Source organism: Sander lucioperca, chromosome 15 (genome assembly GCF_008315115.2).
Source record: "Sander lucioperca isolate FBNREF2018 chromosome 15, SLUC_FBN_1.2, whole genome shotgun sequence".
Lineage (NCBI taxonomy): Eukaryota > Metazoa > Chordata > Actinopteri > Perciformes > Percidae > Sander > Sander lucioperca.
The window spans coordinates 15,621,164-15,649,107 of NC_050187.1; the positions used below are offsets into that span (position 1 = coordinate 15,621,164).

At 40.6% G+C, this 27,944-nt stretch overlaps 2 protein-coding genes across 10 annotated transcripts; one reads left to right on the forward strand and one right to left on the reverse strand.

Annotated features, from left to right (window-relative positions):
- Position 1: 1 nt before the first annotated feature.
- Positions 2–1,928, reverse strand: mrpl14 (mitochondrial ribosomal protein L14). 6 transcript variants are annotated; one of them, XM_035991944.1, is made up of 3 exons: positions 1,827–1,928; positions 1,133–1,229; positions 2–701 (listed from the first exon to the last, which is right to left on the reverse strand). In XM_035991944.1, the coding sequence occupies exons 2-3, from the start codon at positions 1,210–1,212 to the stop codon at positions 335–337; spliced, it is 447 nt and encodes a 148-aa protein (XP_035847837.1). In that variant the 5' UTR covers positions 1,213–1,229; positions 1,827–1,928; the 3' UTR covers positions 2–334. The 6 variants fall into 6 exon arrangements, with proteins under 6 accessions (XP_035847837.1, XP_031158070.1, XP_031158052.1 ...); XM_031302210.2 differs by lacking the exon at positions 1,827–1,928 and adding an exon at positions 1,664–1,775; XM_031302192.2 differs by lacking the exon at positions 1,827–1,928 and adding an exon at positions 1,578–1,739.
- LOC116051551 (CSC1-like protein 2) lies at positions 1,908–27,148 on the forward strand. Of its 4 annotated transcripts, none has more exons than XM_031302065.2 (24): positions 1,908–2,159; positions 15,626–15,844; positions 16,010–16,089; positions 17,797–17,838; positions 18,937–19,027; positions 19,144–19,181; positions 19,307–19,449; positions 19,723–19,774; positions 19,929–20,037; positions 20,132–20,202; positions 20,840–20,920; positions 21,069–21,192; positions 21,670–21,803; positions 21,926–22,063; positions 22,374–22,527; positions 22,701–22,807; positions 22,927–23,013; positions 23,124–23,189; positions 23,324–23,486; positions 23,708–23,813; positions 24,086–24,253; positions 24,382–24,497; positions 24,578–24,649; positions 25,413–27,148. In XM_031302065.2, exons 2-24 carry the CDS (start codon positions 15,647–15,649, stop codon positions 25,590–25,592), a joined length of 2,520 nt encoding a protein of 839 aa, XP_031157925.1. In that variant the 5' UTR covers positions 1,908–2,159; positions 15,626–15,646; the 3' UTR covers positions 25,593–27,148. The 4 variants fall into 4 exon arrangements, with proteins under 4 accessions (XP_031157925.1, XP_031157947.1, XP_035847835.1 ...); XM_031302087.2 differs by having other exon boundaries at positions 17,800–17,838; XM_035991942.1 differs by lacking the exon at positions 17,797–17,838 and adding an exon at positions 18,142–18,204.
- Positions 27,149–27,944: the final 796 nt, after the last annotated feature.

The window sequence follows — 27,944 nt, forward strand, 5'->3', positions numbered from 1 at the left end:
ATGCTTTGTTTATTGTGTTCATAATAACATGAGTTTGACCCACATTTGCCTGCTCAATCTTTCCAAGAAGCTCCTATGCTATGCCTTAAAGCTAAAAGTTATATTTATTGTAAGCACAGAGAGGCCTCTGTAAAATGCCAAACATGTTGACAAAGGTTTGAGTCTATTACATACATTAAACAGGATTCTGTATAGAGACAATTGTGACAGGGTATATGTTCCTTTTTAAAGTTTACTGAAGACAAGAACATACAAGCATAAAATGTTGACATGCCCCAAGTCAAGCAGATGTAAAATATACAGTATATCTCAAAAATCACAGTACAGAATGTTATTAAACAAATGAACTAGCAATTGCTAGGACTTTGGCGTAATCTCCATCTACTTTACGTAGATGTGTGGGTATAGGGACCTTAATCCTTGTTCCTGTAGGGTTTCCATTGTCCTCAATCAGAACAACATTGTTCGAATCAAAGCGCGGACTCATGCGTTCTCCAGGCATCTTGTGTCCAACGATGAGCGCTTTCTTCTTCTGTCCTTTAATGGCAAGCAACACTTTGTCACCAACTTTTCCTACACCATTCTTGGTGTAGACATGGATCACTCTTGGGGGTCGGTGATATGGTGTATTTCCAAGAGAGCTGTTGTCCACTACACGCACTCTTGTCATCTTTTGAATGGCGGCTGCAACAGCAGATACACTGACGAGACAAAAAGTAAATTGGTTGATGATTACAGCCGTCCCTAAGTCAGCAGTCATGCAAGAAATTAACTTTTCTATGGGGGCGAAGTTTAAAGCGAAAATTGATCCACAAGCTGAACATTAGTTTTTGGAGCTCATGTCATATGGATACAAATGCTAAAGCTGCTCTAAAAGCAGCGAACAACGTGTGCCATAGGACTGAAAGAAGTGAAGGGAACTATCCACAGTGACTTCACTGGGATAAGGGGACATTAATAACCATGTGGATGGAAAACGTCAAACATTTTAAAGGGAGACTATAATAAATGAAGCGTGTTGCTCTATTAGTGACTGTGGTTTTAATTGATCTTAGTTGATTTAACAACTTCAATAAAATCCTCACTGTCACAATACGAACTTTAAAAAAAAATGACAAGAAAAACCTCTTACCTAAAGGTCCTCTGATGAATTATAGACGATGACTCTACAAGGAGCCCAGTTAGAGATTTTGAAAGCAGGGGGAAAGCCATAATTACAGCGAATACAGCTAGAAAGAGAAGTTATATGGTTAGCAGCTAGCTAGCTAATAAGCTCAAGGGTTTGCTCATCATATCGCTAGCATTTAGCTAACTATCACATGGTGGACGAACAAGTCCTACTAACTGAGCAGAATCTTTTTAGGTTTCGAGTCTTTGCGCCGAATACACACATACATTCATTCATTATTGTATTAAAAAGCGTCAATGTTTAAAATTAAAATAACTTATGTTAACGTGTTATGTTACCCTTCTATCACGCTCCATGCCAATGTCAAAAGCGTAGCGTCAACAACACGCGACCGACCGTCGAGCTAGCTGATAAACACAACATGCATTAGGATTTAATTAATGAATACTCAGTGCGAATAATAAGATGCGCCTTGGTTTGATAAATTGTGTTAAATTCTACGTTTTGTGCTCGTAAAAACTAACGTTAGAGTACCTGAAGAAACCGCAAAAGCGGCTACAGGCCCCAGTTAGCTTGTTTCTGACTTTCTTTGTACGTCATAGAAACGCGCTGGGGAGCACATAGAAATACGAGACTATAGATGCTAAACAATGAAGACGCATCGATCATCGTCTCTATAGGATCTACCTCTATTTACGTCACGAAAACCTGACTCGCCTCCTCCCGTTGCGTTGGACTGGTTGGGTTAGCGATAGTTGTTCAACTGGCTGACAGGCAACCGTAGCAGCTGAGACTTGTCTGTCATTACTAACAGCTAGACCGTTTGACTGACTAACTCCATTTGGTCTGCTTTAGTGTTGTGGCCAGGGAGGTTGAACGAAATCAAAATATATACGGAAATTAGCAGACTGCCGTTAAATAGCCTGCACCTGTTATTTGCTAACGTTACATCGAGGGGGCTAAGTTAGCGACTGTTAGCTCACATTAGCCAATTGTGTTACTTTCTGACCCTGCTGCGTATCATAGCAAGGTAAGTTGTTTTTCTTATCTATTAACTCTGTATTACGAAACGTGTTTGGTTGTTTCCTACAGTTGCGGCAGCTAATCGTTTGCTACTTCGCTGTGAAGCTTAATAATTGCTGTCAGAACAATAAACGAGTAAACACGTTTAACATTAGCGTTAACGAGCTCCAGCAACAGTAACGTTAACGTAATATCAGTGGTAATGTGGGCTAATTTCTGTAATTGATCTAAGTTAGGGCTATTAAACACAAAAGTAAGTCAGTAAGTGAGTGTGCATGTTTTGTTTTAAAATAGTTAAAATAGGTAACTGAGACATTCATTATTATTTTATAGGTTGCAACACTCGAGCCGTAGATTAAGTTCGCCTGCTGGTCCTCGTCATCAGGCACTTAGCTAGATGTTTGTTTTGTTGTTTAGTCACCGTTCATATTCTACGTCTCATGGTAAATAGATCGTAGCGAGATGTCTTAATATTGTTCTAATACTCTCGAAAAGCCAAGCACAAGGCTTGGCTCTCTGCTGTTGTGAGATTGCTTGTGCATGGACGTACTGTAAGGAAACTAGAACATTGATTCTCAAAGTGTGGTCCGGGGACCCCCATGGGTCGTGGCACTCTGCCAGGGGGTGTGCGAAAACTTTTTCGATTCATTCATTTAAATGATCATGATTTTTTATTTTTCACAAAAGGCTTCATAGTTCAACGAATAATATATTCACTTTTAAATCGGTAATAGTTTATAGATTACATTCTAATCTAGCGTCTCTGTGTCAATGCTCAGACAGGTTCAAGGTTATTGGCCATATCCAGACACATATGGTCTGACACAGTTTTCGGTCTATTTGCAGTGCTTTTTATGGACGATCATCACCACCAAAGTGCAAAAAGATTAATTTATACACATCTAAGAATCTATGTGTGAATTTTCATATGTAAAGTTACATGGACATTTACATGTCTAATTAGTATTTGAAAGTGACGTTGATGAGAGAAAGCAGTAACAATGCTTTTACTGAGTTTTACTGCATAATTTGGATTTGTTGAAGAATGCCATTTTATTGTGAAGGACTGAAGTAGGGTCCCGGATCTGTTGACAACATGGATGTTAATTTAGGCGATTTTATAATACGGTAATGCCCCCGAAAAACCAGCAGAGCCCAGAGAGTTTTTACAGCGGGGAGATCATGGATGTGTTAAGAGAACTGGATACAGCATTTGGCGGGAAGCCCCGTACATTCCAATGAGAGTGCTCAGAAGCGCATAAAGCAAACATGGAGCTCGGATCTTCCGCGTTGACTGGCCCATGACGTCACAATGGACATGCGCGCTAGTTGTCGTAGCAACATGCTCGTTCATGAGCTTCTCTCTGTGTCTCTTACAAGTGGCGAACTCATGAACTCGCCGTTTCATTGTATAAAATATTCACTAACGTTAAAAATTGTGTTTTCGTTGTTCCCGATCGTTTACATGCTTAGAATAAACGATGGATGTATTTAGACAACCAAGGAGATGTAATTATTATGTCGTGCTACTAGCTAGTGCTAACTCCTATGGTTAGCCTGCAGTTTCGTGAACAGAGCTTCTCTTAATAACATCAAGTTATCATTTTTCCGAGTGAAAACATCACCATTCACGTCACTTCCTGTGGGAATCAGAGGTGGGAAACTCGGGCTGGATTTTGCTAACCGAGTTTCCCAGTTGGTGACGCGTTGTTGACAACTGACGTTTGATGTAGGCGACTTTGGTTCACTGAACACATATTTCAATGACGATAAACTGTTTATTGTGGACAAACACCTCCGCCAAGAAACATACATAGACATAATATGTTTCAAATTATTCATAAATAGGCCCATGTATAAAAAAACAACACCTTATCCGTGTCCTTTCCCGTCCGTTGTCCTGCAGATAACACAGCTGTCCATGTGCTGTTTGTATGCTCGCATAAGAAAACAGCAGCAAATCTTTTGTTATTGTGGCCTCCATGTTTTCACACACCTGATGCTCTAGGCTACGGCCAACCGTTGGTGGCAGTCATGCAACAAGTTGTTATGCCAAACGCCAATATAACAGAAGAAGAAGAACACGCATCCCGACCATGTGAACGCTGCCAGTCGGAAAAACAACGTAACCACGGGGGCAGACCCTGTTATTCCCAGGTGGCATGAACGCAGCAATAGAACACATGGTGAATTACAACCATTAGCGTTAGCATTATCCATTATCACAGCTACAGGACCTCGGGAGAACAGTCATATGAGCATGCACAGTGCAGTCTGCTCGCGTCCATTTATGCGCGTTCATCATGCCTAGTTTAATAGCTCTGGATTCGGCTACTAGTAAATGTTAAAAATGTTAAAAACGTGACGTTTTAACCCTTGTGTTGTCTTCCTGTCAACCTTGAAAAAAACACTTTTTTCCGACGCCTTTTTTTCAGTTTGTTTTTGCTTTTTCCAACGTTTTAAATTGTAAAATTTTTCTTCTACACATTTTCAGCGCTTATTTCTACGTCCCATATTTTCTGATTTAAAACAAAAATTGAAAACGGGTCAATTTGACCTGAAGTCAGAACAAGGGTTAAACAAGGACCCTTTAAGTGTTCGGGCTGTTAAGTTGATGTACTCCAAAAAAAATTATCCACTGAAATATAGTAGTTTCTTTCGCCATGCAAAGTCTATGTGAAAAGTCTTTCTGGGCCATGGGGTGCAGTACCACCCTTATCCGCTAAGCCCATGGTGGCTTTAAGACATGGCGCTCTTCCTGGGGGCTTGGGGGAGATAGGGGTGTCCGAGTTGGGCGAAGGGGAGAAAGGCTAGAAGTTAGCCTTTGATTTTACACCAGTACATTAACTGAAAACATTACACAATCATATATGTGGTTGAACGGACATTTTGGCAGAATGTCAGCCAAAAACTGTCCAAATGCGGATACAATCACTATAACAAATCTATAACTCTTAGAATCTGCATACAGTATGTTTAATACATGTCTAATATCTTTCTAATACATTTCTCTTCTGTTTTTTTTCTTCACATAACTAGAATAAATAGGCATCAAATAATTCTAATGGACATACACGAGGAGGTCCCTGGTATGTTCTCTATCACATCTTTTAGATAACCAGCATAAGAGTAGTAATTCTTAACACATTTTAGCTATATGGTGCTAGTAGTTGAACAATGAGAGAATTTCTTGACAGCCACAGGTTAAATGGGGTTACACTGACTGACATGGGCTTCATCATGGACTGATGACTACTCACAGCTTGGCTGTGACAGTTAATGTGCAGTTAAGTGCTTCCTGGTGCATAACCTGTAAAGGGATAACCATGACCATAACCATTACCATTCACGGTTCATACGTTTTGAAAAAACCTGGAAAGATTTTGGAAACATTAAAAGACCCAGAAAGTTTTGGAAAAGTCATGGAATTTTCTTTTAACACAGCATAATAATATGTGATTAATAAATGTATTTTCACGTCGTCTTAACCTCCAATGTTCTATTCGGGGCGCGATATTACAAATCCCACTATGAACCACATCAATTGTCATTGATTTTATTGTTAAACCTCTGAGGGTAAACTTTAACACAGATTTTTATTCTTATTGTGTAATGTCGACTGACATTTCAGGAATACATAGTCATGGAAATTTGCCATAAAGTCATGGAAAAGTACTGGTTAAAATGCGTATGAACCCTGACCATTATTTTCAGCCGTGCTGTGGTTCAGTGACATTAATGGATATTGATGGAAAGCCTTCCAAAAGAATAATCAGTCTGACAGACTTCTATCAATTTCATACAAGATAAAAAAAAACATAGGGCTTTAATAGCTTTAGTCCTTACCAAGTGATGAGCGTATGTGTGCTTGCTTTTCCTACATTGCTGAAAGCAAGGATTCATTCTTGGTTGGATTGCATTTTTAGTGGCATCAAGCAGTTATTTGTGGTATTATTACTTTATAAATCACCAAAGCAATTAATTGATTGAACGGCTGCAACTGTTTGTGGTCTTTTTAGATTTAAATCAGTTCAGGCTTCCCTTTTACAATCAGAAGATGGAGTGGAACACACACCTCCAGTCTTTTTAAGGTAGAATTGAATTACAGTAGTAAGATTAGTTTTACAGAGAAAACTTAATTTATTGGATTTATACAACAATAGTTAAGAACCCTTTTTGTGCCTCTGATTTTTAGATGAGAAGCTAGGTGCACGTGTTCTATTTAGCATAATAGACTTTTATCATATAGCATCAACTTTAATTTGTCGTCCATCTAATGGTAATGCTGGTATTATCTGCTCTTTGTTGTTGAATATAAGATTTCATTGTAAACATGTTTGACCAGCAAATACTGATTATGTATCTATGTCAGCAGGGGAAGACATTTCATTTTTTTTATACTGTTTGGTCTTTATTTGACGTACATGCTGTGACATGATTATGAAACAGTACCCTTATATCATCATAATCAAAGCTCAGGCACTGAGCAGTTGCCAATGATTTACAGGCTAATACCAACAAAGCTAGTATGTGCAAATCTGCATTATCAGCCATCAGCATTGTTGGAGAATTATGCCAAATATGATATTGTTGTGAAGCAGGTTTATAAAGCAGCTAATATAAAGCAGGTTTGTGAATTCAAAAGATGAACAGAGCACATAATGGATTAAAAACAGTGTTTACATAACTTATTAATGCTTGTACATGCACATACAGATTGATTACATTTGAACAAATGTATGTGGACATCTCCATAGGCCAGCTGTCATTGACACCTTCCTTATAGGGTGTCTACCTATTCTTTGTTTCTTGTTTTCACATTGCTAATAAGTTTATCACCACCAACCCTTTGAAAGGTGATGGTAGAAAGACTTGATCAGGACACAAATTCATTGAGGGTGGCGTATTAAGGTTAAGGATGTACTTGTGGTGTGTGTTGTGAAAATAATGTACACTCTCCCCAGAAAAGTAGTTTAGCCCGGTGGGAAGTGCCTTTTAAACCTACTACACACCGAGCCGATAATCGGCCGTCGGACAGTCTGGCGAGTCTGTTCGGTGTGTTCCGTGCCGTCGTCCGTCCAAGGGGCCGTCGGCCTTCATTTTGGCCGATTTGACATGTATAATCGGTGGGGCGGGCACTGCCGGCAGTCGGACTCAAATGACCCATCTGATTGGTAGAGTGCTAACCCGGAAACGGGGAGCGGAATGAGCGTGACTAGAGTCTCTCAAAATCTGACAAATCTTTTAAACTGACCTTTGTCGATCTGAAATGAAGACTCAGCAACTGCATGGCCTATTTCTCGCTTAAAATGTTTTCAGAAACACGTTTCGGTGAACTATTTTAGTACAATATGAGATCGTATTCTGAACAAGCCGCCATGACAGTCTGTCTTTGAATTTCCGGAGAAACCAGACCCACGTGACGCGTTCGTCCAATTAGCGGCCGGTTTTCATTTTTGGGCGACAATACAGATTAGCGCCGCCTGCTGTTATGGAGACGTATTACGTCTCATCATTTTGGTGTGTTCTGAGGCACTTTTTTGACCAACTCGGGGAGACCGATCAGTCCAACTGCCTTTTCTGCCGAGGGTCGGCCGTCTGGTCGGTGTGTCTGGGCTATTATTTGACGAGGCCCCCGCTGGGGCCAGTCGCAGACTGATGGCAGCATTAATGTAGAGCCCAATAGCTTCTGTGATCACAGAATCATGGACGGAATTGCGAAATTCAGAATTTAAGAAAGCTATCCATAAGAATTCCATACGTTATCCTACGTTAAGTCAGTGCTAAAAGCTAACTAAAGATTTAAAAAATATGACTACATCCAAGTTTTCAACTGAGCCGTAAAAAAAACTAGTTTGAAAAAAAAAAAAAAAAAAGTCTTAAAATACATTAAAAAAAATTTCACCAGGCTTGCAATACACTGGGGGAAACACTGCTCTCTGTCAAATGCTTTACGAGGGGATTGTTTTCAACCAACACCTGTAAATATCTGTCACTGAGATGTTTTTGTTTTTGCTGGACAATAAGTGAACATCTTAGTTGTTAGTGGAAGTGGAACTTTCAAAAGGTTGCTTATATCTTTCCTGCAGGGACCACATGATAGTTTTCTGTTTTAAGGGAGTGGTTGGTCTGCCGTAACCAAGCACATACTCATAAATAACCATAACATTGAAGGTTTCTGGGCAGTATCTGGATTATTGGCTAGGCTAGTGCAAAATAGTTAAACAAAAGCAGTAAATCTGTTGGCACCTAGTGTGTCCCCCTCCTTTTTAAATTTGGTTTTATTTAGTTGGGAATGCAAGGTAGAGGATCTCAAGTTAGTGTTGGACAACTGCTAACCTAATTCATAACCCACTGTTTTAAAGCATTGAACAAAGGCTGTTCAAATATGTAACTTATGAAGATTAAAGGAATAATGACTCACATACTGTATATTTAAATGCTCTAGGTCATGACTATGTGTGCTGTTGCTAATTGTAGATGGAAAGCATTAGGCTGGTGTTGTGCACTTTCAGAGGCCAATTTCTCTGTGCATTAAGGGGGAGGTACACTTAACAGGAAAACGGTTTGCATTCATATCATCAGCATATAATATCTGGGTGGTTGTTTGGCTCTGATATGGTTTGCCTAACCAGAAACAAAAAAAAAACTATCCCAGACAATTAGACAACCCACATTGTTTTTCCTGCTTAAGCTGTAGAGCAAACAGCAGATTCACTCTATATTGAGTTTCAAATGGACAAGCATGGGATTTTCTCCCCTACTACCTTCATCCCTTTTGTTTATTTGTATTTTGAGAATGTGTGCCAGGCTGATGGTACCATAGCAACTAGCCTCAGGTGGAAAGGTGGCACAGTATTTCTGTGCTGCTGAGTCATGCACACACAGTGCTGTTAAAAATAGTTCTAGAAGTATTGAAATTATAATAAAATCTAAATAAGTTTTAGTCTGAAACTTTTGTTTGCAATGTTGACTGTTAACACTAAAGTCATAGAAAATTTGATTTATTAAGGTATAGAATTAAAATGGATAGCAGATAGGATTTGCAAAATACACAAAACGCACCCCTTGTTTAATCAGGGCTTAATCATACCACTGACAAATATGTGATTTCATGCTACCCGAACTTCATATTTAGGTTATAGCTACAGGCTTTTAACAATATTCACTATTTAGAATTAAGGTACTGGTAATATTGCATTTTTAAAAGCAGATTACAAATCTCAGCGGAGTTGATTTGATTTTTGGAAAACATCAACTTGGTGTTAAATGTGAGGGATAATGTTTCTCCTAAGTACTGTGGTTATTAATATGTCATTTACTATTTAATCTGGAATGTTCTGCATTAATTGTACTTTCAGGAGTAGGGATTTTTTTCTAACCGATAGCCAACTTTAACTTTGATTAACCAACAAGTAGGCAACAGAGTCCCAGTTTACCCATCCAGGACATACTTTCCGTGTTACACACGGACAGCTGCAGACTTGTAGCTTGTCAGTCACGATGTTCAGTGCGTTGTAGCCACTTTCCTGGAACTGTTTGAGCATGCACACAACCGACACAACTCCGCAGCTGTCCGAGACTATCTCCACCTCATCCACAATTTTAACTTGTTCTGGAAGCGGGTTCCAGAGGTAAAAATACAATGCAATTTCTCCATCCGAGTATAAGCCATAAAATCGTAACCGTCGATGGTAGACTTAAAACCAGCTACGACATGACTAAGCAATTGTATATGCTCATATAAATGCCAAAAGTTCATGGGGCACCAACCTTGTTTTGAGATAAATGTCTTTTATTCACGATGTCTTGGATAAGTACTCCATTACCCACAATCCTGAACAATCCCACAATCCCACAGTGATGCCTCTGATTGGTGGAATTCATGCTGGTGAGGAGGGGGAGGAGGGGGAGCTGCCTGCATGATCCGTCATGCGTGTCGGTACACGATCCGTTCTGCCTGCACGATCCGTTCTGCACATGCGCAAGATAATACTGTTTTACGTATCCATACGACCTGCACGATCTGTTCCACGCTAGCCTATGGCTAGCCTCCACCGGGAAGCTAACGTTAGTTTAGCTAACAGCTAATTCGGCTAACCGCTAGCTGACAGCTAGATTCAGTCTAAAATAACGTTAACTCAAACGTAATGGGAAAAGCAGGCTACAGCTAAATTAAGACTTCACAGTAATAACAATAAAGACAAGTATTGAGTGATTGTATTTTAAATGAGCACAAGTAAAGTAGAACTGACGTAACAGCTGTTATATATGTTAGGTGTTTGTTATATATGTCAACGTTTATTTTCAAGTTTTATTTTGAGGGTCTTTTAAAGTTATTACATGCTGTCTCAGCTAGCAGTTAGCCGAATTACCAAAAAAAAAAAAAAAAATAATAATCTGGAATCGTGTTTCTTCAGAAAAGACGGGATCCATCCCAACAAGCACCCCTGTAAATGTGATGTCCACGTTACGTGTGTTAGCTTAACGTATAGATATATAGTTAGCCTAAAACATTTTGATATTTGACTTGTAACAAAATTATTGCTGCAAATGTAACGTCGGACATATCGTTAGTTTAGTGTCACGATCCCACTGTCTCCCCATTCTCCCTGCTGATTCCTCATGTCTGTATCCACTTTTGTCTTCATAAAAGCTCAGTTTTTTGGGTCGGCAGCTTATAAAAACGTAAGTTAAGTTCTGGGTTATTTACCCCGTTGATAGTGAATAATACCACACAGCAGCATTTAGACATTTTTCTGTTGTTTGCTAGCAGACGAAATTGACGAGGAGGCCCCTTCACGCAATACATATCAATGGAGAGTGGAGATTATTTTCCCCTCCGGTGGGGGCGGGACTTAAATGCAGTCTGTCTCTATATAAGCCGATACCGATATGTCTGTCATAGGTCAATATCGGCCAATAAAACCGGGCAACTGATAAATCGATTGGGCTCTAATTTATAGATAGAATAGTGTACAGTTTAAAGATTGTCAATATTACTCAAGAAGATACACAATTTTAAAGATTGACTAGGGTGCTCAAGAAGATACACAATTTTTAATACTGTTGCAATATAACGCTGGCATTGAGGTGGGCTTACTGTCAGGGTTTTTCCTGCATAGAGAAAGTTTTGGTGCCCCCCAAAGAGGTTTATAGCCAGCGCCAAAGAAAAAACACCACTGCCAAAAAGCCAAAAAAGCAGCCAGTCTTGTAGTCGGTGTTTTGGTACACTTGGTTTTAACACCTGATGCGAAGTGTAGGCCTACGGGAGTATGCATGAACAAGCGGCGTCGTTCCGCGCCGTCTTTCTGCTGTGCCCCCATTCACGTAGTGTCACTTTTTCACTATGAAGTAGGGCTGAACGATTAATTGCATTTGCGATAATATCGCGATATGTTAAAACGCGATTTCCTAATCGCAAAGGCTGCGATTTGGTCACATGACTCGCGAGAGCAAATCAGTCTGCACTCCGCAGAGAAAGCATCAACTTAGCACGCTAACGCTACGTCGTACCTTGAACTGATTTCTGTCATTCAAACAACTCTGAGTTGTAGTTTAAAACTTTTACAGCCATTTTAATAAAATGAAGGGTTTTATTCTGGTTCGAGTCCATACGTGCAGTTAATGGATACAGACACGCAGAACTGAAGGCTCGGTTGGCAACTAGCTCTGATTAGCAGTTAGCTCCGGTTAGCTCCGGTTAGCGGTTAGCTCCGTTATAAAGATATGGAGTGGAGGAGCTGCCACTGAGAGGGGTAACAACCAGACTCTGATAAATGACGTTCGGGGAGCTTTCACAGCAGCGTGGCCGCGGTGTTTCAACGGTTTTATTAGTATAGTTAATCCCACGGCAAGAACACCAGCAACTAGCTAACGCAACGATAGCCTCTCTGAACAAGTGCACACGGCAGCACGCAACTTCCCGAGGGGGAGGGGCTGGAGGCAGCTCCTCTGTGCACTGTAAAAAAAAAAAAATACACTGTTGTGTGTGTGTGTGTGTGTGTGTGTGTGTGTGTGTATACTATAATTTTACTTTTTTAACTGTCTAGTGTGTAATTGTGTGTTGTTCATACTATAAAATGATTTATTGTTTGTCTTTGTTGAATAATACAGAAGACAAAGCTTAAAAAAATAATCGAATCGAAATCGCAATATTTGGGAAAAAAATCGCAATTAGATTATTTTCAAAAATCGTTCAGCCCTACTATGAAGGTTAAACTTTGCAATTTATCCGCGGTTCACATGTATGCATGAACTGTGGTGGTCCGTTACACTGTAGGCTCAACATTACTGATAATATTTTGATCAATATAATGTAGAAAACATTACACTTCATAACGTTTTGTATCCATAACATGATTGTGTTATTGTACAAATTAGCAGTAAAAGCAGTAGCCTATGTAAGTCAATCCTACATTTTTCAACTTGGGAGCAAAACGTGCTCCTTGGGGGGAAAAAACCATAAGCCCTGTTCATAGGCCTACTATCAAACAACTGGACTTTGGGGTCAAGGGGCCCGTGTCCCAGATGTGGAAGCCCCCTTACTGGAATACTGAATATAATGATATTCCATTATTTTTTTGTATTTTGAATTGTTACCTTATTTTTTGATTTCCTTGCTATAAATATAGCCATTTTTACAATAAATTGGTGCTTAAAAATGTATTAGAAGATAGGAATTGAAGTATTTTACGCTCAAAATTTCCTGGGGGAGGCCCCCCCCCCCCCCCAAGGCCCATTTTGAGCCAGGAAAAACCCTGCTTACTGTACTATAAATAACATATATAACTTAGGTGTTATAATAACTTGATTTTGAAATGTGCTTTAGTCCTTTTCAAGATGTAAGTGTTGAATGTTAAACGGGCTGAACTGCGGCAATGGGTCTCGGATGTGCAGCAGTGTTGTTGAAGGCACAGGGGGGTATGTTGTGTCCTCTTTGGGTTGAGCCCGGTCCATTTGAACCCTGCGGTCTCTATCGGCTTATTGTTCAGCTCTGGCTGCGTCCCTCTTCAGTGATGTCACAGCATTCCAGGGAGCGGATAAATGAGTTAGTGTTAGGGCAGATGAGCAGCATCGTGAATGCTGCTGGTAATAGTGGGTCGAAGGGCACAAGTATCGCAGTGCAACTGTGCAAACACTTTCCAGCACTCGCCAGAACACCTACGCGCTTTTTCCAAGCCCTTCGTTTATCCAGTCTGGGTGAAATATGAAACCTCCTTTTAAGTGTGATAGCCTGTAGATCAGGATAGGTACCATTTTATAAGATGGCAACGGTCCTTCAGTTTTTAGGTTATTTGTCTCAACATCTCAACACAAACTGTTTTCGTATCACTTCTTCTCAGACTTTCACTGTTCACACAAGTAAGTAGGAACTTTCTTATGTTTTGCAAGTCCAGGGCCACTGTATAGGTTGTTTCCAAAGCGTATGATGTTAGAGGTATTGATTGGATGGTTAGTGTTTTATCTAAGCAATACTTTTTGCCCCTCCCCTCATATTTGCTAGTGAGTTTAAATGGTCATTTAATCCATTTTCTGACCAAGAGCATCCCTGTCTGAGTCAATGAATGTGGACCTTAGGATTTGGAGGACTCACCAAGAAGTCTTTTTAAGCCTGGATGTCTAGTGTGTCACATTTCATTGGTGCTGTGTGCCAGGACAGGAGAAAGGACTATCTGGATTTACAGTTATTCTAGGATTCTTCTACAACCAGCCTGAATCCTTAAGGTCAGGAGAAAAAACTGCAAGATCATTGGGGCTGGTGCTTTAGCGTTGGGATCATTATGTTATTATCAAGATGCATTTCTCATCTGACTTATAATGCCTCATGCAGTATTCATGCTTTGTCAATGTTTCCCATCATTAGCCTTTAGGTAGCTTGTTAGGTGAACTGCTTGTTGTCTCTTACTGAAATTAATCTGAGACTGGAAGGAAATGTGTAAAGTAACAGGCCACGTCTCTTGAGCCTGACTTATCAGGGGTTGGCACCCTGCTCCTAACCTATTGACAGTTAAATGACCCAATGTAATGTGAAAGGGGGTTTCCAACCTTTGAGCAACTATCTTCAAATGTTAGCTCATTGTTTTGGTCCTATAACCTAACCAGACTGTATGGCTGAGTCACGGTTCTCATCCAACCCCAATATATGACTATACTTAGCAGTGTCTATCAAACAAGCTCAGACAAGCTGCCTGCCTAAGGCTGCGTTCACATACAGTCAGGCGGTCGTCAGGCGGTCCGCCGAAAACGCAAGTCTTCCCATTTATTTTGAATGGGGGTAGTGCGTTTAGGCTGCGGCGGTGGGGGCCGCAGGGGGGAGGCGGAAAAACCTGCAGCAGCCCTTGGGGGGAAAAGTTGGGACAGATTTAACTTTTGGAGAAACACAACCCGACGTCACCCTGTGGTGGCCAATCATGTAACCAACGATCAGACTTGGCAGTCTGTTTTAAGGAGGTGTGAGAGTCCCGTACAGTAAATAGTGAACATCCCTGTCTCTATCGCTGCTGCAAGAACGTTTTAAGACAGTATGAGGGTAAAAAAACAAAACAAGCTCCAGCACAAAGCACAGTCCTCCCTTCCTTTTCTTTTTCCATGAAATGACGCTGCCTTCATGTGCGGTCGGAAACATCGAGATCTATAAACAATCTGAAGGAAAACAATAATTGTGAAATATAACGTCTACTCGTGCTTCATTGGGGGGTTAAAGAACAACATGACGTAAAGCAAATGGGCCAGTTAAGTGACACTCCCACCGCCACACAACCCTGCACCAACTCGCCGGATCGCGTTCTTTGGTCTGGACGCACCCTAAGACAAAACAAATAGTACACCAGTGACTGCTAAAGTTAAACATCTTCCAAACTAAAGAGCCAGATGTTTTTCAGGTGTTGGGGGACAGAATAAGGTAAAAGGCGAGTGAATATTGGACTTACATTTCTCAGTCAGCTAGAAATGTGTCTCCAGTGGAATGTCAGTATTGCTTTCTGTCAACTGGATGGAGATAGGAAAACTGGTGGTCGGCATTTAACACCTGTTCTGTACCTGAACACCTAGGTGTTCAGAGCATACATTTTTACTTAATACTACAGTTATTTTCCTTGAATTCAGGTCAAAGTTTACTATGTGTCATTTGCACATAGAGTGGCCACAAATAAGGAACAGTGTATAATGGTTATAAACGTGGGTTTAAGTTGGCATACATGTGGTCAAAAGCAACAGCGTGTGACTAATGACAAGACAAAAATGTCAGCCTCGGTAGAAAAGGACAGAAAATTTAAATTGCCTTGTTACCATTACCGAAGAGTCTCATGTGATGTGTGCTTTCCAGTTATTTCCTGCTTCACCCCATTTCTGGGGAAGTTACTCTTCAGAATGGTTCCATGATAGACGCATACAGTGTGACCAGTTATGCTAGAATGCAATAGTAATAATCAGCGTACTTAGTTTTGTAAGACCTTTGTCTCTTCTTTAAAGGTTGTCAACATGCAGTGAGTAATGCACCGAGTGTTGATATTAATAATGGCCACCTGGGGGGCGCAAGGATGCCCCAATTCGGAGAGCTGTACGACGCTGCCGCCCAATTCCACCTCCAAGGCCTACTGCTACGCGGCCCGGATTAGCAGCACAGTGCTCCAGGGCTTGCCTTTTGGTGGGGTGCCTACTGTCCTTGCCCTTGACTTTATGTGCTTCTTGGTGAGTCCTGTTGTCAGAGTTTTCTTCACAACTGTCAGAATTGAAGTAAAATACTTCCAGGAATGTGATTTACACCTCCAAGCAGTTATGTACCTTTTGTATTTTCTGTATTATAAATAAAGGAACTAGAGGTGTTTACAGCCACTGTTTGTTTTGTACTTCTAGGTGCTGCTGGTTGTGTTCTCCTTCTTGAGAAAAGTAGCATGGGACTATGGGCGCCTCGCTCTGGTGACTGACGCTGACAGGTAATTAGAAAACATTGGTCCAGTAACAAGGTTTTCTATGCCAACATGCACTGATATATCAACTATGGTTGAAATTTGATTTGCTAACATCACCGTTTCTTTATACATCGAACAAGTGCCGAATACGCAGGGGTTTATGGTTCATATTTGGTACATGCCATTGTCCAAAGTTAACTTTCTGGTAAAGGGTGCTTTCCTAAATAACCACGAAAAGCTAAAATAATTAATTGTACGTTTTTCCTCAGTCAAATTTTATATATATAATAAGTTTTTAGTATTTTTGGTTTTAACTTGAAATGTACTTCCCTTTCTTACATAATTTTGGCAAATGCAGTGTTCCACATCTTGATAATTGAGGAGAAATAAGCATGTAACACTTGCTAGGGATTAGACAGATCTTTCTGTAGAGCCAGTGTACCAAGCAGTCAAAAAACCTACTGCTTAATGTCTCTGCTGGATACAAAGCCATTGTTAGGCATTGATATGATTGGCCTGCAGTCAGAAGGTGTACGGTGGTCAAAAGGGACATACTGACAAAAGCCTTGTCAGCATTTAAATGTTAGCGTCTGGTGACCCTTATTGATCATCTGCCAGAGACAAGTTTTATCAGTATTTGGCACTTGGTGGCTGTTCATTCTGGATGCTAGTTTACACTGAAGAATTTAGCATTCTTGTTCTGAGGGAGGAGTTAGTTTTCTGACCGAAGCAGGCGTCACAAGGTTAGAACTCCAGACGGAAAGTCAGTGTCAGCTGCTTTTCCTTCTAATGGCAGTAATGCACTCTGACATTGTCACAATTTGTCACTTGTGACATGGTTTGTTCACTTTGAGATAGGAAGGCCAGACTTTTAAATTTAAATCTCTTCCAGACCACTTTAAAGCCACAGTCTGCATCCTCAGCGCTTGGACTGTATTTATAATATGATGATATGCTGCCAGTTATATTGGGATAATTTGAGACTGATGTCTGCACACTGATCGAATAATGCGAATCGTTGTGGAGGCAGCCAAAGAGGCGCCTGTCAACAAGGACTGATTCCACTGCTCCTTTTTAATCTTTTTAAACCATGAGGTGAAACAAGATGACTGATCAAGTAGGGAGAGAGGGAGCTCAGACATCTCTACAGACCTCTTTGACTGTGAACCCTGGAAAAGTACACGACACAGTGCTCCATCACCTACATCCTCATGCTGTTTTTGTGTGATGTTGCAGCTTCACTATTTTTGCAGCTGCATGTGAGCAGAGAATGGGGTTGCAGCATGGTGGGAGGATTGGGAGGGGGTGGCAGCATGGGACACTTGTAACAGACAGGAAATGTAGTTTGTTGTCTCATGACACTGTGTCGACTTGTGATCAGCGTCTGTCTTTTAAATTCTTGTAACATCTGAAAGGTGAATGTAACCTTTACTAGGAAGCTTGATTAATCATTAAAAGGTATTACATTACTATTACATTTGATGTACCTGTTGCTCCAACTACATAAGCTGTGACGCTAAACTAAAATGAATGACCTATAATGAATATACTATAGGCCATAAATGCATTTATTTGATTGTAAAATCTATACCAGAATGAATAGAAACCTTCATTGGTATGCCTGTATTGTAATATGCTTCCCCAGTTTTCCTCTGAACCAGCACCCTTACTGGCCAACAGGGCCGTTACCTCTTCACCAAGCTAAATGGCTTTGCTTCTTTTTTTCACCAGAAGAATGGATCAACGGTACAGTCGCCTGGATGATCGGGAATAGTATGTTATCTCTCCATATCATAGACTCACCGCCTTTTTCTTCTCTTCTTTCCCTTTCTGTAGTTAACCTAACTCATAACTCTTGTCCACTCTGCCCAGGCTGCTGTGGGTTTCAGCCTGATTTTCACTCTTTATGGTTTAGATAGTTTAGTTTTTTCCCCTCCTCCTCCAGGCGTTTCCTATGCCTAATTATTCTCACTGTCCTTGTCACTCTTGTATTTCTGCTGTTGGTTGTGCCTGTCCTCTCTCACTGTCCTAATCCGATCTGTGTGTGCTAATCTATGTATTGACCTCCTTATGAAGCACGGGCTTCTTCTGTGCGAGTGCGCCGCATGAGCTGCACAGACAGGATGCTTACAGGGAGAGGTAATGCTTCCTTGGTCTGTTGTTGTTGGTAGACAGGCCCTAACATGGTGCAGGACTGACGGTGGATTTAAGCCGCAGGCTCTCTCCTCATTCCATTAGAGATCTCCTAGAGTCCTGGGTGACGTCATCCTTTCATGTAGTAATGAACACTGAACCAATGTTGGAATTCCAGCAGAGCCTGGGTCCTCTTGATATTTCCCAGTTCTGTATAAATTGACATGACCTCCCAGGGGAGTGCAATCAAATGTGTAATACAACAAGTCTTGATGCTGTGTTCTGTCCAGCGGAACCTGTGGCTCTGCTGGACAAATTCTATAAATCTGCCACTTTATGATCACTGGGTTTCTGTTGTTTCCTCTGTGAATGTTCTTCTCTGTAGAACTTTGCCTTCTAACTTTTTATCGCAACCTTTCCTCTGACAGTGATGGTGTACCCAACCTGTGTAAAGTAGTGACTCCTAATCCTGCATGAAATGTGGCTGCAGAGATTGTACCTGTGGTTGACTGGTTAACCAACCCAAATCCTGTGACCAGCCCACACAGGATAAAAGGGTGAATCTCTACAGTCCATTTCAGGGCTTGTGTTTTGTGTTGTCAACTTTTCCATACTGATGAAAATCCCACTGTCATGAGACACAAAGAACTAACATTCCCCTTATGGTACGTGGTCTGGTGATGTAAGGTAGTTGTGTGACATCATGCAAATGCTATGTGTTGTGTTTTCTGCATACAGTGTGGCCTCTGCCTTGACATCAGATACACCAGAACGCTATGAGCGTCTCACTTCAGTTTCCAGCTCTGTGGACATTGATCAGAGAGACACAGTAAGTATGCCATTGTTCTTACAGGACAAAATCGAGTGTCCTTTCAGCTACGATATACTGTTTGTTGCATGCGATAACTGGTACACCTTCAGTTCTCTGCTCTCTTCTTTTTTTAGGGCTTTTGCTCCTGGCTAACTGCCATCTTTCGCATCAAGTGAGTCAACCTACATATTGGAAATAAGAAAAATTGGTGAAATGCTGAATAAACCGGATATGAAAATGTTCTCTGTTTTGAATTGCTCTTAAGCAGTTGACTTTGTTTGTCTGTTCTCTGTGTAGGGATGAAGAGATAAGAGAAAAGTGTGGCGAGGATGCAGTATATTACTTGTCCTTTCAGCGCCACATCATTGGCCTTCTGGTAGTGGTGGGCGTGCTGTCTGTGGGCATCATCTTGCCTGTTAACTTCTCGGGAAACCTACTTGGTGAGTGAATTGGAATTTACTACCAGGGAATCTGAGGAAATTTAGAGAAAAGTGTATTTCTTTATTTTTTCAGTTGTCAATGTTTGACTAGGTGAGGCTCCACTGTCACCATTACATTTGTCTTTGCTGTTTGTTTTTTTCTTCTTTTTTGATTCCATCTTTTTTTTCTTTCCTTTTATCCGTCCTGATTCCGCCCGGGATTTTTCTTTCTTACGACTTAAACCGCCTTCAAAACTTTGCAACCTTGTCTTTTTTCTTTTCTTTTTTCTACAGAAAACAATGCCTATAGTTTTGGGCGAACCACTATTGCAAATTTGGATGCAGAGTGAGTAATTCTTAAACTGTAACTTTAAATATATATATATATATATACATACATACATACATACATACATACATACACTGTACTTATGAAGCCTTATTTTGAGTCTTTACATTCTAATGCTTTCACTTAACCTTTTTGCCCTTTATTTCCTCAGTAATGCACTACTGTGGCTACACACCATCTTTGCATTTCTCTACCTGTTACTGACGGTGTACAGCATGCGACGGCACACCTCCAAGATGCACTACAAGGAAGATGACCTGGTGGGTGGCATGGTTTACATACACTCCTTGTACGTACACACACACAGGTCTGCATTTTGTTGGTAATTACTTCCCTGTCTTCATTTCCCTGCAGGTGAAACGCACTTTATTTGTCAATGGAATCTCCAAATATGCAGAGGAGACTGAGATAAAGCAACACTTTGAGTAAGCACTCTTCAGGATCACTGGTATCCGGGCTCCACAGTTAATGTCTCACAATTCTTAAAATCTGTCTGCTTTTAAAATTGGTACACTGGCAGTGAGCTGTGGAGTAACTGTATTAAGGTGTATGAGAGCCATGCCTTTTCCTGTTAAAAGCAGCTGTCTTGTGCTGGACAATGACAGGCCTATAAGTGTAATGGTCCATAATAGAAGCCAGATGAGCAGAATCATGCAAGTCATGTGTCAAGATGGTCAAAGACTGAGGAGGGGGTGTTTGGCCCAACTCCTACTCAGCCAAATGGTATCAAATCAAAAAGGCCTTCATGCTTGAGAAAAAGGAAACTTTAAATTACGAAATCCTTTTACTGATTGTAGCTGTTGCATTCATGCCCTTTTTGTGACTTGCCTTTGTTATTGTGATGTGGTAGAGTTATGTCATCTACTGTAAATACACGTTGCTGTTGTCAAGAATGTGTATGATTGTGGGCTCCTGGTTAGCTCACCTGGTAGAGAGTGCGCCCATATACAGAGGCTCAGTCCTTGCCGCAGCAACCGTGGGTTCGGTTCCGACCTGCGACCCTTTGCTGCATGTCTGTATGTTTAAACTTATCCCGTTGTTCTTTCTCCCTCTCCCTGAAAGGCAGGCGTATGAAACCTGCGTTGTACTGGAAGCTCGTATCTGTTACAATGTGGCCAGGCTGATGTATCTCAACTTTGAAAGGTAATGTTAACGTAATGTTTTAACCCTAAGTGAGTGAGTGTGTGTATTTGCCCTTTCACAGCATGTTAGTATGAACTTGGCTCCAGGACATGAGCTTGATTTAGTGAAGGTGTCCTTCAGTCTGACATAGCTGATGCTTTGCATGCAGGAAGAAGACCGAGCGCAGCAAGAAATTCTTCCTTGACCTGCAGGCCAAGGAGCATATTACCACCATGATCAATCCAAAGCCCTGCGGACACCTTTGCTGTTGCATCATCAAAGGCTGTGAGCAGGTCAGACTGATGTATTGTAGCTATATCTCAAAACAACACACTCCTGAAACGTGTTTACAAGCTGATACGAATAGCATTTTTGAGGGGAAGATAAAGAAGCCATCTATCTGATTTTAAAGTCCACTTATAGATTCCTGTAGAGAATCGGGGCTAAGCTGGAAAAATATTGTATAAGCAATGTAACACCCGTGTACCTGCTCCGAGAAAATCCACCAAACCATATATTTTTACATCATTAGTAAACCATGTTTTAGTCACACTCCTTGTGCAAACTGTTGGCTGTACTTCAAAGTTGCAGTCATAACTGACATATTGATATTGATTGATGATATTTATATAACTACATTAAGAGATACTCCTACAGTTGACCTTGTGTATTAAGTGATAGTCACTATTACGGCAATCTCAGTTAGGATTAAACTGAGACTTAAAAACAAAAATCACTGACTCTGACTTGGATTTCCTTGTCCTTCACAGGAAGAGGCAGTAAGCTACTATACCAAGCTGGAGGCACAACTGAAAGATGACTACAGGAAGGAGAGAGAAAAGGTGAACGGGAAGCCCTTAGGAATGGCCTTTGTCACCTTCCAGAACGAGTCCATGACTGCCATGTAAGTACATTTACATGTGGTGAAATTTGTAAATGTGTTATCTGTGACATTGGTTTTACAAATGATTTAGCTCTTGATCTACTGTAATGTCTGTACTTTGTTTGGATGGCTGTCTCTTTTAGAATCTTGAAAGACTTTAACGCTTGCAAGTGTCAGGGCTGTCAGTGTCGTCAGGAGCCCAAAAGCTCTCAATTCAGCGCCAAACTCCACACACAGAACTGGAGTGTCAACTACGCCCCTGACCCCCAAAATGTCTACTGGTAAGAACACATTCAGGGCACACATTCTGTCCACAAACTGGGCTGAATAAACATTTCTTTTCCATTATTCAATTAATAACTGCATCAATTTTAAAAGGTACTCAATTGCAAATACCCAAAATAAATTCTACAAACACAGACTTGGTGGATTTGTAATACTAATAATATTACGCTGAGGAATAATTAGACTTTAGTCCACTTTTGAAGAGACTTTCTCACTCTGCAGTATCAGTTTACTGGCCAGCTGTGTCCATAACCGCGGGTCATCGCCCAGAGTCAATCTAACCGCTACATAACCTTCATCCCACAGGGAGCATCTGTCAGTGGGAGGATTCTCTTGGTGGATCCGCTGCTTGATCATCAACCTTGTCCTCTTCCTCCTCCTCTTCTTCCTCACTACCCCGGCCATCATCATCTCCACAATGGACAAGTTCAATGTTACCAAACCAGTGGAGTACCTAAATGTGAGGGTTTCATTTATGACTTTGGAGTGCGGTCAGTTCAGGCATCCTCATAATTGCCGTACTGAGCGTTTAAGTCCAAGCCATCACAAGTCTGCATGTTGTTGCAGAGGCACAGGAATTCACTTCTCAGTTCTTGACACAACATGTCCATGTCTCTCTGATCTGTCCTCCAGAATCCAATCATCACCCAGTTCTTCCCCACCCTCCTTCTGTGGTCCTTCTCCGCCTTACTTCCTACTATTGTCTACTACTCTGCCTTCTTCGAAGCCCACTGGACCCGGTATGGTTTACACTTTCTGCAGTCAATAATTCAGCATATTCAGAGTCGTATTGTCTTTATTCCCATTTGAGGTTTAGTTTGAGGGTGCTCATTTTTTTCTTTTTCTTTTGGCCTTACAGGTCAGGAGAAAACAGGACCACAATGCATAAATGCTACACTTTCTTGATCTTCATGGTCCTGTTGCTGCCCTCCCTGGGACTCAGCAGGTATAAGATGCTTTTTTATACGCAATGAAATGTAGAGCTGTACATGAATTCATTTTTGTCAGCCTAAAGATTTGATCGGATTCCTTCTCTTCCTTGTATCTTTTTTGCAGTTTGGATGTTTTCTTCCGCTGGCTTTTTGACAAAAGATTTTTGGCAGATGCTAAAGTGAGATTTGAGTAAGTAGCATCATTTTATGGATTCAATTATTATTTTATGGATAATAATAATAATTGAATAATGCATTTTCAAACTTCAATGTGAGTCTGACTTCAGTCTTTGAGCGATAGTGACTTTTTTCTTTGCTCTTTAGGTGTGTGTTCCTTCCTGACAATGGAGCCTTCTTTGTGAACTATGTCATTGCGTCAGCATTCATTGGTAATGCCATGGACCTGCTGAGGATTCCCGGTCTACTTATGTACATGATCCGCCTCTGCCTGGCTCGCTCTGTAGCAGAGAGGAGGAACGTCAAGAAGGTTAGTGTGTCCCCTGCTTACCAAGTTGACATACTGTATGGGTCCATGACCCATAAAGTAGTTTAGTTTAATAATTAATAGCTGGATATAATAAACTCTATGAATTTAGGTTGTAAACATTTTTTTTTTGTCTTGATCGGCGTCAAGTGATGTAGATATTGAAATTAGGATGTGAAGATTTTGGATTTTCATTTTAATGTCCTGTAATTGTGTCTTCATAGCACCAAGCCTATGAGTTCCAGTTTGGGGCAGCTTATGCCTGGATAATGTGTGTCTTCACTGTGGTGATGACCTACAGCATCACCTGCCCAATCATTGTTCCCTTTGGTGAGTTCTGTCATTTATTACCCTTGCTGGGGTTACTGCTGTTTCACATCTCAAGATAGTGTGCTTATTATTATTATTATTGTTATTATTATTATTATTATTATTATTATTATTATTATTATTATTATTATTATTATTATTATTATTATTACTGCAGGAGAAACATACAGAGGGCAGGGAGCATTCAGTGGCTCTGTTCTTTATACAGAAGCTTATCAGCAGCCCTAATTGGATTTGTTCCACTAAGTGTTTTGTCTCCCTTCTCTGTGCAGGGCTGATGTACATGCTGCTGAAGCACCTAGCAGACCGGTACAACATGTACTACGCCTATCTGCCATCCAAACTGGACAAGAAGATCCATTCTGGAGCGGTCAACCAAGTGGTGGCTGCTCCTATTCTCTGTCTCTTTTGGCTTTTGTTCTTCTCCACTGTTCGCTCTGGTAAGATGAGGACTCCATCTACAGGCCACTCATCTCCTAACAAATGCCCAAATGTATTTACAGTCTCTGAAGCATTATAAAATACATGCTCCTGATAAACAAGTGTCCCTACATGTTCTCTCCCCCAGGGTTTTCAGCTGCTACATCCATGTTCACGTTCATAGTTTTGGTCATCACAATCATTATCTGCCTCTCTCACGTCTGCTTTGGACACTTTAAATATCTCAGTGCTCACAACTACAAGGTACATTTTCTAAATTCACCAGTATTTGAGACCAGTATTATATGCAGCTGCTTATGTTAAATTCATGTGTTCTGTCCTAGATTGACACCCAAGACGTGGACGGGTTGGAGAATGGGCGTCCAGTGTGCACTTCTTCCGCCATCAAGGCAGCAGTATGTATTCAGTCATGTTTATTTTGTAACAGTATGAGCCTCAAGATCAAACCGGGGAAAGAGATAAGACATAATGTCAAAGTTTGTAGGTGCTGAACATGAGGCAAAGGTCCACAACAAAGGAAAGTGTGTTGCGCACTTGTAGTACTGATTCAAAGTTTTGACCACAAGGTCTTTGTCAAGGCATGATGATAAAGTCCAACAGTTGTACCAGATCATATATGATTAGGAGGAAAAATAGATACCACTACTTCTGGACAAAGTCACTTCATATAGAAATGCAAAAGCACATTAAAACTAAAAAACATCTGCTGCCTTTTATGGATCTATCCAATACAAATGGATGAAATGAATTTAATGACATACAACTCAGGAACCAAATACAACAGTTATCCTGCTGATATAACCAAAACCAAATGGGTCCAATGGTTTTTTTTTTTCAACTTCAGCTATATTTTGAAATGAAAAAAGGACCTTGTTTTTTTTTAAACTTAAATGCCATTTATTGTATGCTTTTGGTTTGTTGTTGATTTCATCAATAGCAAAGTTCATCTGTTGCTCAACCGTAGCCTTGGACTTGGAACTTTTGAGTAAAAAAAAAAAATCCTTTTAAAGTTAAATGGATCTCTACATGTTCAGTTATGTTTTTCAGTGTGCATATGTCCATAGAATCAACCTTTTGTCAGAAGGAGAACTTCTCCTGAAACCTGTAATATGTATCAGACTTTTAACATTCAATTTCATTTCATCTTCTCCCCTACAGCAAATGTACATTGCTGAGGTACTTCAAGACCCAAATTTAGAGGAGGCTGGTTCAGGCAGTGGCGAGGACGACGGCCAGGGGTCCTCGCAGGACGAGGAAATAATTAATGTCGAAAATGGCCTGAATGAAGACTTCCAGTCTGGTGAGGACAGCCTCATTGATAATGAAGTGCGGCACTGATACTGTCTGGAACAGAAAAAGATCCCCTAAGTTTAACTTGAGGAGTGCACTGAATATGTGAATTAAACTAGGAACTGAACCAGCAGTTCTCCAAAGCATCTCAACCTCCATCGAGGGACTTTACACTAACATAAGCACAGTCTACTAAGGATCGAATGGATTGTCGCTCAAAGACTCCTGCATTTCTTTCACTGGATCTCACCAAACCACATCTTCTGTCTGTGTTCCTGCAAAGGGGAATCGACTCCTGACAATGCAAGGGCAGCAACATACTTCTGCCCCGATATAGCTGAGGCACACCCCAAAACACTGCACATGGACCCATGAAAGAAAGACACTAATGTGCAAATGAAGAATAGTTTTCCTGTTTTGTAAGGGGAGTGATATTTTGTCTGTATTTCCTTAACATTATTGCACTTGAAAGAGAGAACCTGTCCTATAAGCTCGAGTTTCAATAAGGTACTGTAGTACAGCATGCCTTCAAGTTTAAATGGTGGAGGGATTTCCCTATAATCCTTTGCCAGCATCTCTAATTGTCTGCACTAACTGCTTCCCCTGAATAAGCTGGTGTGAGTTTTCCACACCACCAGACGGCTCGGTCCGTGCAGATGTGATGGTCTCAAAATGGTTCTTCCAATGTCATGAAAGCCTTAAACAAAAAAACACAAAGAACAAGAAAAAAAAAAGAATTGCTACTAACACTCCTGGACGCTTCGACACTGTACAGCTACAAAACTCTGGATTTGTAAAATAGCCTTTTTGACATGGTATTTATTTGTAGGCATTGACTTTTAAATGCTATCGAGCTTGATACATCCCTAAACTGTGGAAGAAGATAATTCATATCTTGGCACACTACATTGATAATGATCTTTTTGGGGTTTGGTCTCTGAGCCTTTGTTGGGACTGCTGTTGGACTGCTGCTACTGATGCTGCCCCCAGTAGGGGGAAGTCCTTGACTGGAGGACAGGAGCCTGCTGATCCTTTTGTGTTGCTCAGAGGATGGAGAAGAGAAAGGCCTTTTGGGGTTTTTCTGGCTCAGCTCCATACGATACTCATTGTGACTGGTTATCTCTATCTGTTGTTTTCATTTGTATCTTTTTGTCCATATGTTTACGTCTTCATGTAGAGATTTTGAAATTAGCATTCAATGTAGGTGGCTACTGAATTTTTTTGCGAATGAGCTAATCTATATCTAATCACTCAGTCCTCTTCCAGGTTCTCTCCATTTTCATCATGCAGGTAGTGCCGATTAAGTGTTTATAATGATTCCCGATCAGCCATATGAAGCGGCTTCTTTTCAGGTATCAGGAAGACTAAAAACACATAAGTAACATTATGATGTGAAACAAAGTGCCCACACAGTTATGACGTTACTCAGGATTTATCAAAGCTTCTTGTTTCTGTCATTTCATTTCTTCCTTAGTCAAGACAACACTATGAGCTGCCCCATTAAACATAGAGAGGATGGTTGGTAAAGCAAGGCAAAGAGCTGCAGACAAAGTACCACTACAGTCTGTCACTATGGACCAATTATTGTTATTGGGCCATAATATGGAGAAAAAAATGTATTATCCAGCTGCTCAGAGAACCATTGTGGGAAATGTGCACTAATCTTACTTTCACTTATATGATTGGCTGAGAAGGGCACACCCCCTGTGGGTGTAATGACAATGGTGAACCTAAACTTTTTTCCAGAATTTGTCCATGGGTATATTATTATGGTACTAACAAGAAAATTGTTTGACACCATTGAGTCTTGTGCTCTTCTAGTCATGATAAGGTGATTTTATTTTTTTTATACCTCTTCATTTTTATACCTATGAGATGTATCTGAATGTGTCCTGTCAAAATAACATCTACTCTCAAGCCCTGAGAAAGAGATACTTAAAAAGCTCATCTTGTTTAACAACTCCAGTGTATAAACACTGAATGTAGGTTCATTCCACAACTTTTGTTCAGTTGAAAGTGGCTACAGTAATAGTATATAATCGCTGTATTTACATAGCTTCAAAAGTATGGTTCACTCGCTAACCAAAAATTATAAAAACTTCCAGTCCCATGTCATGGCATTACATTTGATCTACATTTGTCAGTCTGATGGTTGCAATGATTTCTGCCAGCCTTTTCCAATTCCAAGTCTAGGATCCTCATGATGAATCCTTTTATTTTAGATTATCTTCGTAAGATCTGCAGAGACAGTGGGACTCGTTCAAAATAAATGGATTGTTTTTCTAAACAGCCAAGCACTTTCTAAAATAAGTTCTCCGCTTGTTTTTGCAATGTACTCAGAATGGGGTAGTAAAATGTCTCTGTGTCTCAGAACTGTGCACAATTAGAATGTGTTTTGTG